The sequence below is a fragment of the Garra rufa genome, chromosome 22 (assembly GCF_049309525.1).
Source record: "Garra rufa chromosome 22, GarRuf1.0, whole genome shotgun sequence".
NCBI classification, from domain to species: Eukaryota; Metazoa; Chordata; class Actinopteri; order Cypriniformes; family Cyprinidae; genus Garra; species Garra rufa.
Window position 1 is genome coordinate 32,889,662 of NC_133382.1, and position 15,945 is coordinate 32,905,606.

Here is a 15,945-nt window from a genome sequence, read left to right on the forward strand (position 1 = left end):
TTCCATAAACTTAAGACTGTGTGTGTGTGTGTGTGTGTGTGTGGACACCAACCTCTGGTGCTGAGGCGCTGGATGGAGATGCAGAAGTGGAGGCATTGGAGGAGCTGCTGGAGTTCGACAAACTCACGGCCACTTTAGGCTTTTCTTCCTGGGATGCTTTTCCATTTACCTGCAATCAAATAGAATTTGGGAAACAATTAAATGGATTTCATATTTCACAGAACCCTAAAAATATATTGCTGTTAAACTTTTAATACATTTTATGTTAAAGGAGGAAAAATGTAAAAAAAAAAAAAAAAGGATTGGCATTAATATAAAAACAAAACAATGTCAAACAGTTAAAAGCATAGTTCATCCAAAATGAAAATTCTAGCCAATAAAATCTTCAAAGCTCCTCTGAGAGTACTTCACAAGCATTTGACGATTTCATTTAAGGAAAACTGTCATATCATATACCCAGAAACTTAAAAGTCCCATCAAAGCAATCCATCAAAATAAAAGTTTGGTTTAACTTGAAAAAATTGTGTCAGAAAGACATGAATACTTATAAAAAATGATTCATCCATGTTTTCATTTTAATAGTAATAGCCCCCCCCCCCCAAAAAAAAAAAAAAAAAAAATTTGGATAAATTACTAAGATAGATTAATGTTTTATGCCTTCATTTAATAACCAGAAAAATATAAAAACACAACACAGAATTTCTCAAAAAATAAAACATTTCATAAGACTATTGTAAAAACATTTTTTTGTTAATAAGTTAAGTTATTTTTATGCATTTAAATAAACAGATCCAGAAAAATAAAATGGAAAAACTGAATTTTAAATAAAATAAAATGAAAATGGATTACATATTTCATAGCCCTACAAATGTATTTTTTGTTAAACTTTTAATACATTTCTGTTAAATTGGATAAATAATGATTTTTAATAACTACAAATGCTTTTTGAGTAAAAAAAACTTAGTTTAACTATTATAAAGGAGGAAAAATAAACGGAATAAAAAAAAATTAAATCCAGAACAATAAAATAAAGCCCTAAAATGTAACACATTTATGCTAAATTGGATGAATAATGATTTTAATCAACTACACGTTTTTTTTATTAATAAAACTTAATTTAACCATGATAAAGGAGAAAAAAAAAATAAAAGAGAGAGAGAAAAAACCTGAATCCAGAAAAATAAAATGGAGAAAACTGAATTTGGAAAAAAAAAAAAAAAGAGGAAAAATAAAATGAATATCTAAAATGGAATTTGGGAAAAAATTAAATTAATAAATTTAATATTTAATAAACTTAATTTAACTACTATAAAGAAGGAAAAATTAGAAACAGAAAAAAAACCAAAATCCAGAAAAATAAAATGGAAAAAACTTAATTTTAAATAAATTATTAATTAATAAAATGGATTTCTAGAAAAGATAAAATGGATTTCATATTTCATAGAGTCCTAAAATGTAATACATTTATGTTAAGTTGGATAAATAATGATTTTGATTACCTTCACATGTTTTTTGATTAATAAAACCTAATCTAACCATTATAAAGGAGAAAAAAATAAAAGAGAGAGAGAAAAAAAACTGAATTCAGAAAAATAAAATGGAGAAAACTGAATTTGAAAAAAAAAGGAGGAAATCAAATAGAATTTGGGAAACAATTAAATGGATTTCACATTTCACAAAACCCTAAAAATATATTTCTGTTAAGCTTTTAATAAATTTTACGTTAAAAGAGGGAAAATGTACAAAAAAATAAAAGGAATCGAGAAAAAAAAAATGAAAAAAATAAAATAAATCATTAATAATAATAATAATAATAATAATAATAATTTAAAATAAATAAATAAATAAAATGGAATTTGGGGAAAAAATAAAATGGATTTCATATTTCATAGAGCCCTAAAATGTCATTTTTTGTTAAACTTGTAATACATTTATGTTAATTGGATAAATAATAATTTTAATTAACAACACATGCTTTTTAAGTAATAAAAGTTAATTTAACCATTATAAAGGAAGAAAAATCTAAACAGAAAAAAACAGAATCCATAAAAACAAACTGAAAAAAAAAACAATAAAATGGATTTCATATTTCACAGAGTCCTAAAATTTAAATTTTAGTTAAACTTTTAATATAAATTTGTGTTAAATTGGATTAATAATGATTTTTAATAACTACAAATGCTTTTTTAGTATTTTTTTTAAAAATGTAACTACTATAAAGGAGGAAAAATTAAAAACATATGGAATGCAGAAAAATAAATAAAATAAAATTAATTAATTAATAAAATAGATTTCATATTTCATAGAGCCCTAAAATGTAATACATTTTTGGATAAATGATGGATAAATGATGATTTTAATTAACTACACGTTTTTTGATTAATAAAACCTAATTTTACCATTATAAAGGAGAAAAAAAAATAAAAGAGAGAGAGAGAAAAAAAAAACCTGAATCCAGAAAAATAAAAGAGAAAACTGAATTTGGAAAAAAAAAAAAAGAAGAAAATCAGACAGAATTTGGAAAACAATTAGATGGATTTCATATTTCACAAAACTCTAAAAATATATTTCTGTTAAACTTTTAATCAATTTTATGTTAAAGAAGGACAAATGTACAAAAAAATAAAAGGAATCCAGAAAAAATATAATGAAAAAAAGTGAATTTGAAATAAAAGATAAAATAAAATGGAATTTGGGAAAAAAAATAAAATGGATTTCATATTTCATAGAGCCCTAAAATGTCCTTTTTTGTTAAACTTGTAATACATTTATGTTAAATTGGATAAATAATAATTAATTTAAATTGAGTAATAAAAGTTAATTTAACCATTACAAAGGTGGAAAAATCTAAACAGAAAAAAACGGGATCCATAAAAACAAACTGAAAAAAACAAAACAAAAACCAAACAATAAAATAGATCTCATATTTCATAGTCCTAAAATTGTAATTTTTGTTAAACTTTTAATACATTTATGTTAACCTGGGTTTAATAATGATAACTACACATGCTTTTTGAGTAACAAAACTTAATGTAACCATTATAAAGAAGCATAAATTAAAACAGAAAAACAAAAACAGAATCCAGAAAAATCCTGAATTTGGGAAAAAATTAAATGGATTTCATATTTCGCAGAGCCCTAAAAATATAATTTTTGTTAAACTTTAAATACACTAATGTTAAATTGGATAAATAATGATTTTAATGATCTACACATACTTTTTGAGTAATAAAACATAATTTAATCATTATAAAGGAGGAATAATTAAAACAGGAAAAAAAATCCAGAAAATTAAAAGAGAAAAAAATAATAATAATCTTTTATCTCCCACAGAACAAAGTTAATTTGGAACTACATAAGGGTGAATAAATGACAAAATTGTGTTAAGTTTCTCTTTAAATGCAGTACCAAAAACAAACCCCTAGATGGACCCTGAGCTTTTAGCTCACAGTCTGACTATAGGCCTGTCCCAACAGCCACACTTGAAGTCTTGGCCAAGTGCATGTGACAGGAAGTACACACACAAGACTGTCCCAGGTCTGACAAATCTCTAATAGCACTTTGAAGCGTTATTTGAGGTTAAGCGTATCCCGTTATACATGCAGGAACATGAGATATTAAGGAAAACTTTAAAGCGTAAGCTACATTAATCAGATGGTACATATGATTTTATAGTCAAATGTTAAGTGTTTTACATTTTATTGGTGCAGAGATTTCTGTAAAACATTTGGAAGGGCTTATTACTTTTAGAAGCACCACAATTAAATTGTGTTGTCTGTTACACAGAAACTGAACAGACATTTAGAAGTGCAAAGTATTAGAAATGTGTTTTTAAAGCACTAAAACTTTAGAGATGTCTCTATGTTTAAATAAATTGCAATAATTAATAAGGCACTCTGCTGAACTAAAAATAGGTTTTACAGAATACTACATCCTCAATCTAAAATACAATAAAAACAGTAATATTGTGAAATATTATTACAATTTCAAATGTAATTTATTCCTAGGATGTAAAATAGAAATGCCGTCCTGACTGACGTCCCCTTACGGTTTACGGCTGCAATTTCAGAACAACTGATATAAACCACATGATCTACAAATCTCAAATGTAATGATGGATTTACATGACTGTAAACTCTCTGAGCAAGAGCCAGGAATCCTATATCAGAGCCAGACAAACATCTGAGGGTGAAAGATTATCTGAGAAACGCCAGCGGTACCAGGTTTAGAGTTTGATAAGGCTACGGACGCTTGTGTTGCGTGAAGGAAAAGAGCAAAAATTCTCTCTCGCACAGACTTGGACATGCATTAAATCAGAGGAAGTGTCGATTATCTGCTCCAGGTTATCATTATCTCACAGCTAGTCTAATCTAGCAGTGGGAAAACTGACAGGGAAGAGCAGCTGGAGAGGAACCAGGACACTGCATTAAAAGTGGCCTGAAATCTGGTTATCAGACTCCACAGATTTACCCTCGTCCTAATGCTGCCCGTCTAATCCCATCACTGACGCTCAGACGCTACTACACTTTATCAGCCAATCAAATGTGAAATGTAAATTTAGCACACACACGCCCACTTTTCGAGGGTTACATGCATGTTTGCTCAACACATATGAAGAGAAGTAGTCCACTTAAAGGGATAGTTTACCCAAAAATGAAAATCACCACATGATTTACTCACTCTCAAGCCATCCTAGGTGTATATGACTTTCTTCTTTAAGACAAATACAGACAGTTATTTTAAAAAATGTTCTGGTTCTTCCAAGCTTTTTAATGGCAGTGAATGGGTGTTGAATTTTGAAGTCCATCCATCATAATCATCCATGGGGTTAATAAAGGCCTTCTAAAGCGAATCAATGTTTTTTTGCAAGAAAGACATCCATATTTAAAACTTGATAAACCGTAATCTCTAGCTTTCGCTAACTGTCATATGTGCGTTCCTGAGAGAGTGGCATTCCAGCGGATGACGTAGGATGTAGGCACAGCGTAAGCTCCGGTGAGAATATGCTAGTCTCGCGAGAACTAAATTTTGTTTTCAGCAAAGGAAAAACAGTCTCCTCTTGGCTTATATCTCTGATATTTTTCTTCACAAATCCTTGTTTTGTACTTTAAATCCTTAATCAGTGTTTTGTTTTGCTCTTCTCTACATTTATCACTTCCACTGTTCGTCACTGTGCGTACAACAGTAATCGGAAGCTAGAGATTATTGTTTATAAAGTTTTAAATATGGATATGTTTCTTACTCAAATGCATTGATTGACTTCAGAGAGCCTTTATTAACCCCCGGGCTGTGTGAAGCACTTTTTATGATGGATGGAGGCACTTTATTGGACTTCAAATTCTCAACACCCATTCAATGCCATTATAAAGCTGAAAGAGCCAGGACATGTTTTAATATAACTCCGATTGTATTCGTCTGAAAGAAGGGATGGCTTGAGGGTAAGCAAATCATGGGGTAAATTTATTTTTGGGTGAACTGTCCCCTTAAGTCTGAATACATTTAATCCTTTAAAATAATAAGCAACATAGACATTACTCACATGATCTTCTGCATCATGGCTGGAATCAGGCTCTGGAAGAGGACCTGAGAACACAGAGAGACAGAGAAAGATCAATTTAGTTGTTATTTTTTAGTTATTTTTATGATCAGATACAGTTGAGGTCAAAAGTATTCATACACAGAACCTGCAAATTGTTAATTATTCTACCAAAATAAGAGGGATCAAAATGCATGTTATTTTGTATTTAGTTCTGACCTGAATAAGATACTTCATATAAAAGACCTTTACATGCAGTCCGCAAGAGAAAATAATAGTTGAATTTAAAAAAATGACCCTGTTCAAAAGTTTACATAAACTTGATTTTTAATGCTGTGTTGTTACCTGTGTTTTTGTTTCGTGATAGTTGTTCATGAGTCTCTTACTTGTCCTGAACAGTTTAACTGCCCGCTGCTCTTCAGAAAAGTCCTTCAGTTTTCAGATTCTTTGGTTTTTCAGCATTTTCGTGTATTTAAACCCTTTCCAACAATGTATGATTTTGCGATCCATCTCTTCACACTGAGGACAACTGAGGGACTCGTATGCAACTATTACAGAAGATTCAAACACTCACTGATGCTTCAGAAAGGAAAACGATGCATTAAGAGCCAGGGGTGAAAACTTATGAACAGAATGAAGATGTGTACATTTTTCTTATTTTGCCTAAATATCATATTTTTCAATTAGTACTGCCCTTCAGAACCTACAGAAGATACTTACATGTTTCTCAGAAGACAAATTAAGTGAAATTTACCCTGATCTTCAAATTCATGCATCATTCTTAATGAATCATGTTATCTTCTGAAGCATCAGTGAGTGTTTGAATCTTCTGTAATAGTTGCATATGAGTTCCTCAGATGTCCTCAGTGTGAAAAGATGGATCTCAAAATCATGCAGTCATTGTTGGAAAGGGTTCAAATACACAAAAATGCTGAAAAACCTAAGAATTTGTGGGACCTGAAGGATTTTTCTGAAGAACAGCAGGCAGTTTAACTGTTCAGGACAAACAAGGGACTCATGAACAACTATCACTAAACAAAAAAAACAGCTGTGGATCATTCAGCTAACAACACAGTATTAAGAATCAAGTGTATGTATACTTTTGAACAGGGTCATTTTTATAAATTCAACTATTATTTTCTCTTGTGGACTATATGAAAACAACATTTATGTGAAATATCTTATTCAGGTCAGTACTGAATAAAAAATAACATGGATTTTGTACGATCCCTCTTATTTGGGTAAAATAATTGACATTTTGCAGATTCTGCAAGGTCTATGTAAACTTTTGACTTCAACTGTATATTGGTCTCACAGTTGGGAAAAAAATGGTTCTTGAGATTCAAGATTACAGCTCATCACTATTATTAACTAAATGCCATTGCCAATGGGTTTAGAGCCACAGTACAATGGCTAAACAGTGAGATTCCTTCCAAGAAAAAACAGGAAACAGGCAAAAAGTCTTTATAGAATTGAATGAGAATTGGGAAACATGGCTGTTGTGGTTGAAATAATGAATAAAAGATGTGTGTGGGTACAGCTGTCAACATCCTTTCAGTGAGAAATGGAAAAAGTCCAACAGCCCAATGGCCAGCTCATCATAACTCTGTAGTTTTGGCAACAATTTTCTCATAAATCATGTTTTTCACTATTTCACCAGTTGCTCTATTACCTTTAATAAGCCTTTAATGAAGTGACCTATGCGTTATATATTATGTTATGCTACTTTGTGTCATAGTGGGGTGGCTGCACCGCCAACGTGAGTCGTTTGCCTGTCTGGCACATTTAGGGTGGGGGTGACTTACTCCCCCCATTTCTCATACTGTTGCCATGGTCTTGATCACCATGACAACATGTTGGCAGTGCGCTGTTGACTTTGGCTAATTCTCTCATGTACAGACAGTGCCACAGCAGGCCTCGAGTTGATGTTTAACCAGCAGTTTGTTACTATGTGAGAGCGTGTGCGTAAAATCATGTGAAATGTTTGACAAAGTAACAAAGTTCTTAATCAGCAAAACCACACTTAGGGTCAAAGGTGGGATGGACAGAAACCCACTTTGCATTTGAAAAACAAGTTATAGCTGGTTAATTTGTTACGCTTGTACCTGTGAGATGTTTCTCAGACGGAATGACACCACAGCTGTTGAAGAAGGCGTCTGTCTCTGGATCCACCACCAGAAGTTTGGTCTCATCTCCTCCTGCCTTAATGGCTGCCACCACTTCTGAATGCTGCATTGTGTGCACATGAGCGCCATTCACCTGCAGAAACAACACACACATCAATTCATACTTTCTGAAGCAAAGATAGAGATTTAAATTGTGATGAGGAAGAGTCTCCATTCATTCTGATAGGTCTGGATATTTAAATGTATAATAGTTTTCCTGGATCATTCAAAGCATGTGGCTGAAGTGGTCAGCACCTGTGGTTCGATTGTGATGAAAGACGGTTTTATTTTTTAATCATTTTACTTAATACAGAAGTAAGGTAATATGGGAAAGGTAATGTATAAGAATATATTTTATACTTCAAAATGACTTAATTATTTTATGTTTTTCACTTTTTAAATTTGTTAATTAGTAATTCCTTAGTCAATTTAATTAATTGTTTTATGGTAATCTAATTTCAATGTAATTTAATGTACACATTAAAAATGAAAAATAAATATTTATTATCTTTTTTTTTTTTTACAATTAGTTGATTACTAATTGCTTTTATTAATTTAAATTTAAATGTATTTTATTTAGTAATTGCTTTCAATTTAAATTTAATTAAATTTTAATGTAATATAATTTAAATAATTCACAACAAAATTACACAAAATTAAATTACAAAATAATAAGTAAAAAACAAAAAATAATTTTTGTATGATAGTCTCCTTTGTTCAGTTTATAATCAATAATTAATTGTTTTAATGTAATTTTAATGTAACAATTATAATATAATGCTTTATTAACTTTTAAATATTACATTTTTTTTTAAATATTCTTATTAGTTTTAAGGATACTTTCATAAATAGAATGTTCAAAAAAGCACTTATTAGAAATATAATTATTTTGTAACATTGTAAAATGATGTCACTTCTGATAATCTATACTGAATAAAAGTAATTTAAAAAATATAAAAATATAATTACAATATAAAGAATTGAATTACAAAATAAAAAAATAAAAATTTATTATTGTATGATCATCTCCTTTGTTTAATTGGTTGTAATTGAATGTATTGTTTTAAAGTAATGCAATTTTAATGTAACGATTTAAATATAATTTAAATGTAAAAATATAATAACAGTATACAGAATTTAATTACAAAATAAAAAATAAAAATTAATTATTGTATGATCATCTCCTTTGTTTAATTGGTTGTAATTTAATTTATTGTTTTGAATTAATGTAATTTTAATGTAACCATTTTAATATAATTCAAATGTAAAAATAATAATACAATTACAATATACAAAAATAAATTACAAAATAATATAAAATTAAAATGATTATGATATTTTATATCATAATTTTATATTTTTAATTTATATATTTTCCCTTTGTTCAATTTATAGTAACTTAATTGTTTTACAGTAATGTAATTTTAAATGTACCAATTTTAATATCATTTAAATGAAAAAATATAAATAAAATATAAAAGATTAAATTACAAAATAAATTAAAAATACAAATTAATTATTGTACGATATTCTCCTTCAATTTGTAGTAATTGTTTTAATGTATCAATTAACTTAGTAATTTATTTTATTGTTTTAAAGTCATGTAATTTAAATGTAACAATTTTAATTAGTAATTTATTGTATGATATTCTCCTTTGTTCAATTTGTAGTAATTGAATTTATTGTTTTAAAGTAATGTAATTTTAATGTAACATTTTTCATACAATTTAAATTAAAAAAATATAATTACAATATACAAAATTAAACTATAAAACAATAAATAAAAAATATAAATTAATTATTGTATGATATTCTCCTTTGTTCAATTTGTAGTAATTTAAACAACTGTTTTAAAGTAATGTAATTTCAATGTAAAAACTGTAATATAATTTAAATGTAAAAATATAATATATTTTTTTTTATTAAATCATAAACTACATTAACTAGTAAACATTAAGTTTTTAATATTTTGCAGCTAGACTAAAATTGCCAATGCCAATGTGTGACAAGTGAGTTTCTGTCTATACATACTATAATATAGCATATACCAGCAAGACAAAGCAAATCTCCTTTCTCTGACTCTCTGTTCATTTGAAGTACTTATGGGTCAATAGAAAGTCTAATCCCATGATCACAACTTGTTTCCAGAGAGGAGACACCTGGGAAAAGACTGAGGTTCTGTTGGTCTATCCCATAATGCCAGAGGCTTAGGAATCTGTGTGGGAGATTCAGGGCAGGAGTGGGCTCTTAGGAATGCCGATCCCATTCTCCCGCTCAATTAAAACACAGCGGACAAACAACAGCCCCCTTATGTGTCCTTTAAACACAGCCCTATTAGACACACACACACACACACACACACACACACACACACACACACACACACACACACACACACACACACACACACACACACACACACACACACACACACACACACACACATAACAAGAGGCCACGCTCACAGAACAGGGAAGCAAAAAGGAGAATTCGTATGAGGTTTGCGAAAAGGCATGTTTTTATTGTCATGTTCAGGTAAAGCCATGTGACTTCACATGATGCCTGACATTTAAATGTCTCACATCTCTGGAATCTGAGATGAAATGCCGGAAACGAGAGTGAAACTAAGAACGGAGTGTGAAAACTTTTAGATGTTTCAAGCACAGCCACTGAATGAAGTCAGCATTCAAAGAAAAGGGCTCAGTGGCATTCTAAAGGAAATGAGACGAGGCTTTAAAATGAAAAAAAAAAAAAATGTTCTCAGTCAGGCTGAAGAGGACCGGATTGGTGTTTAGGGTGAACAACTATGTCAACCAGTCACACAACCAGTCATCACGCAGTGAAATGGCATGATTTCTTCAAACGTGTGAAATTAACTGTGAAAAACACAGACCACAGACTGAGTTGCAAGTCAAAACCATTTCACCAAAACCCTCAGAACATTTGCATACTTTAACATACTTTTACTAAAGTCAAGTATACACACAGTAAAACCTTATTTAAATCCAAGAGTTATTGCTCTATAGTCACTCCCAAAATGATGGTAACTTACATAATGATTTCTATATCAACATAACTCAAAACTTGATAGGAAAAGAATGACGTATCTCAGATATGGTTTTGATGACATCATTAGTAACTAGCTGCTAATCTGTTGTAATAAATTCAGGTGATGAACAGAGTTCACAATAGTGAACAACCAAACTGTGTACAGATTAGAATTAAAGTGCCCCTGTTATGCCTTTTCAAATATGATATTTCATGTAGTGTGTCATGTAGCTGTATGTGAACATAAACTATCTGCAAAGTTGTGACGCCAACAGTGCACGACAAATGAAGTTTTTGTCTATCAAAAAAAAGAGTCGGCTCACATTTGCCTAAACGAGTCGTCAGCAATTCGAATCTTTTTCTGTTACGGCCACACGTCACGAACTACACATTTGCATAATGTCCGCCCACGTTCTATGTCGCGAACAACTTGCCCGCCCACAAACAATACATTTTCACGTCGATTACATCATGTCAAGAAGACGCTGTATCCTGCGCTGTGAGAGTAAATTTGTTTTATATGCCCCTCCGAAAGAGTAATCTACAAAAGAATGAGTGGTTAACATTAATTTTTTCAACACCTCAGCAGTACAATTCCAATCTTGTGTTGTGTTCGCGTCATTTTACTGATGACTGCTTTTCCAATCTTGGGGAGTAACGTTACAACGCAGCTGTCATTCAGTTATGCGTTTTTGCGCTGTAGCGGTAGACCAATCTAAAAGGACGGCACCATCTGACCAATCACAGCAGTGAGGGCTCACTGAAAGGAGGGGTTTAGAGAGACTGATTCTTCGAACTGCTTCACACGAGTTGTTTACGAATCATTTAGAAACGGGGTAAAAATAAATCTAATTTTGGAGAAAACTAAAGTGTTTTTTGAACTTGCATACATGTAAACCTGTTTTAAGAGACTAATACAACAATATTAACTACCTTTAAAATGGCATAATAGGGGCACTTTAAACAATTGATTCTTAATACTTTGTTTTTGTCTTTTTTTAGTGATAGTTGTTCATGAGTCCCTTGTTTGTCCTGAACAGTTAGACTGCCTGCTGTTCTTCAGAAAAGTTCTTCGGGTCTCACAAATTCTTAGGTTTTTCAGCATTTTTGTGTATTTAAACTCTTTCCAACTAAGACTGTATGATTTTGAGATCCATCTTTTCACTGAGGACAACTGGAGTTCAAACACTCACTGATGCTTCAGAAGGAAACATGATGCATTAAGAGAAACATGCATGAAAATGTTTGGAATTTGCAGTTCAGGGTCAATTTAACTTTTGTTTTCTGGGAAACATGTAATTGTCTTTTGTAGCTTCTGAAGGGTAGTACTAAATAAAAAAAGGTCCCACTTTACATTAGGTGGCCTTAACTACTATGTAGTTACATTTAAATTAATAATTTGGTACAATGTACTTATTGTGTACATACATGTTTTTACATTGTATTTATATATTTTTAAAAACCTTTCTGTAATTACATTTCTAATTAATTTTTGTAATTACCACTGTTGAATCAACCCTTACACCCTAACCCACCCTTAAACCTACCCATACCACCAAACCTGTGCAATGTGCAGTGCAATGCAATATGACCACATTAAGTACATTGTACTTATTTTTTTTATGTAAGTACATAATAATTAAGGCCACCTAATATAAAGTGTGACCAAAAAAAAAAAAAAAAAAAAAAGATATTTAGGCAAAATAAGAAAATGTACACATCTTCATTCTGTTCAAAAGTTTTCACCCCTGGCTCTTAATGCACCATGTTCTGGAGCATCAGAGAGCTTTGAAACTTTTGTAATAGTTCAGTATGAGTCCCTCGGTTGTCCTCAGTGTGAAAAGATGGATCTCAAAATCATAAACTCACTGTTGGAAAGGGTTCAAATACACAGAAATGCTGAAAAACCAAAGAATTTGGTCATTTTCTGAGGAACAGCAGGCAGTTTAACTGTTTAACTATCACTAAACAAAAAACACAGCTGTGGATCATTCAGGTAACAATACAGTATTAAGAAGAATCAAGTATATGTAAACTTTTAAACAGGGGTAATTTTTATAAATTCAACTATTATTTTCTATTGTGGACTATATGTAAAAATCTTTAATGTGAAATATCTTATTCAGGTCAGTTCTAGCCTAAATAAAAAAAAAAATGCATTTTGTATGATCCCTCTTACTTTGGTAAAATAATAGACATTTTGCAGATTCTCCAAGTTGTATGTAAACTTTTGACTTCAACTGTAAATACATATTTTTTTCTATACACATAAATGGGTAATTTTTCTCCCTCTCAGCCTTCAATGATCCACCTTTGGGGCCTCTATCATTTAGCTGTAGTAAGTGGATTGAGGCTGGCCTTATATCAGTGGTTTGATAAAGATACGTGGCCCTGAGCTCTCCTCAGGCGTTCAGTAATCCCAGCACTCCCAGAGAGATAGTAATTACACTGGCCACTCCTTCACTGATAGATAATGAGATTAACGCTCTGGAAACACAGTCCAAATGGCTCAGGCATTTAACACTCTAAAATGAATCTACCTTTTTTTCTAATGTCTGCTGTAAACCGCCTATAGTTAGGTTAATCACAGCAAAAAAAAGGCTTGTCTTACTTAGTATTTTTGTCTCGTTTCTAGTCAAAATATCTAAAAATTCTTAAATTGAGATACATTTACTAGATAAGCAAAATGACGTAAGATATTTAGTCTTGTTTCCAGGGGGAAAACTAAATTAAGTAAATTTTGCTTAAAAAACAAGTACTCTTAGAACAACAGTATTTTACTTACCCCACTGGCAGCTAATTTTACTTGTTTTAAGAAAACCCCACTTAATTTAGTTTTTTCCCCCTGGAAACAAGACTAAATATCTTGCGTCATTTTGCTTATTTAGGAAATTAATCTCAATTTAAGAATTTTTAGATATTCTGACTAGAAACAAGAAGCAACAAAAAGTATGTTACAAAACATTAATGAGAAATTCATGGAAAAAAAATCTATATATGTACCCTACCATTTCAAAGTTTGGGGTCAGTAAGATTTAAAATGCTTTTGAAAGAAGTGCCTTATGTTCATCAATGCTGCATTTTTTGATCAAAATACTGATGAAGCAGTAATATTGTGAAATATTATTACAGTTTAAAACAACAGTTTTCTATTTTGAAATGTGAAACTTATGGCGCTTTTCCACTACACAGTACCAGCTCGACTCGACTCGGCTCTGTTTGGTTTTCCACTGTGTAAAAGTTGTACCTGTACCTCCACAATAGTACCTGGTTGTCATAGCGACGCTGCAGAAAACTGCCGTGACGTAATCTTCTACGCGACACACACCCGCTGTCTGCACCTCCTCGTTTGACCACGGCGTATTCTTCCGAGTTGCCATAATATGTAATGGATTGGATATGTCACGCAATCTCTGGCCAAACTTTTTAAAAATGGCGGGGTTATTCTGGATACTATTGCTGGCGCGTGCAATGATGACGCAGTAAATAGTGACGATTCTCTCTGACCAATCAGCAGTCTGCTGTGTTTTCACGTCACATTTTAGTATCGCCTCAGCTCGCCTGGAACCTCGCCGGAGGTGGTACGAAAAAAAGTACCTGGAAGCCGGTACAGGTACAACTTTTACACAGTGGAAAACCAAACAGAGCCGAGCCGAGTCGAGCCGAGGCGAGCTGGTACTGTGTAGTGGAAAAGCGCCATTATTCTGGTAACTGCATTGCTGCATTTTCAGTTCTTTGACATGAAAATGGCATGTTTCTGCTTCCACTCAAAATAGGCATTTTCAAAATGATATAATAAATTATCTGTGGGGTTTGGAGCTGAAACTTCACAGACACATTCTGGGCATACCTGAGACTTATATTACATCTTGTACTGAGGGGAATAATAATAATACATTTATTTAAAAAAGTTTTAACTGTCACCTTGTGGCCTTTTGTTACAGTGATAGAAAAAAGAGAGATGCTACATATTTGAACACAAAAGCTTATTACCATACATTCCTGAAGTACACACACAGTTGTTTAAATTACTGATTACATATGGTGTATAATACCTGCACTATTTTATCTTGGGGCCGAAGTCCAGATTTCTCTGCTGGGGAGTCCTCATCCACCGCCCTGATATATTGGCCTGGTTTTGTCTTCTCTGTGTGCAGGTTAAAGCCATACCCGGTGGCACCCTTCTTCATGTGACAGAGACGTGGACGCAGCTCGTTCTTTGATTCCTATGAAGAGACAACAAACAAGGAAGGAAATTAAGTAAAAAAGATTTTACACTGATATATCCTAAATACAAAAAGCCACACAAATACCTAAGAACATTTCAATATATCAAATACATTTCAGTTTTTTGTCAGTCTTAACAATGTTTCTTTTAATTGTAAACTACAATTAAGAATGTTGTACAAAGCCAGTTGAAGTCAGCAACAATCCAAATTCCCTTTCCTGCAAGCACCACCCCCCAAATGGTTGGAATCAACCAAACCTTCACACAGCAGAATGAATTTGACAAAAGTGCATGAGAAAATCATAATGTACAAAAGAAACAAATTCCAAAGCACAACCACCCACCCCAATCGAATCACAACAGCACAAGTCGCCTGCTTTCTGAAACATTAAAGCTTCCACAAAAATCTGAGCCACACTTAGAAATAAAACCACAGAAATGTAGAAAATCTACAAAGCAATCTATTAAAAGAGAAAAATATCCTGTTTACCATTTCAAGGAGGACTTAGTACGCCAACATCCCGAGATGAAGCACTGAAAAGTAGAAGTAACGAAACTGACCTGTCATCTGTGTACTTCCCTCTTTAGCAAACCAGTCTGTAATATATGACTAAAATTATACAAACAGATAAGAAACCAAACATCTACCTGCTGTACAAATGCACATATTGATCTACGGATGAGTCAAAGGAAACATACGCGAGCTGGCAAAGTATGAAAGGAAATATAGAAGGACGATAACTTTTTCAAATTATTCTTTAATACAGTCTAGTGCTTTGTCTCATGTTTCCTCCAGAGTCCCATCAATAATGCTATAAGCACCCCTTCATTAACAAAAGAAAACAAAAAGGCTACAGTAAAATAAAAACCAATAACAAAAATATATTAATAATAATATAAAAAATAAACTACTGCTACTGCTGCTCAATAACGTTCAATAATAATAATAATAATAATAATAATAATAA

The 15,945-nt window shown here is 31.7% G+C and overlaps 1 protein-coding gene across 1 annotated transcript in view; it reads right to left on the reverse strand.

Annotated features, from left to right (window-relative positions):
- LOC141297691 (Na(+)/H(+) exchange regulatory cofactor NHE-RF1-like) overlaps positions 1 to 15,945 on the reverse strand; it is a 33,005-nt gene that overhangs the window by 1,040 nt on the left and 16,020 nt on the right. Inside the window, exons 2-5 of the mRNA XM_073828136.1 lie at positions 14,805 to 14,975; positions 7,642 to 7,795; positions 5,540 to 5,583; positions 53 to 169 (exon numbers count right to left, since the gene is read on the reverse strand). Coding sequence (XP_073684237.1) covers positions 53 to 169; positions 5,540 to 5,583; positions 7,642 to 7,795; positions 14,805 to 14,975 — 486 coding nt within the window. The remainder of the gene's footprint in view (positions 1 to 52; positions 170 to 5,539; positions 5,584 to 7,641; positions 7,796 to 14,804; positions 14,976 to 15,945) is intronic.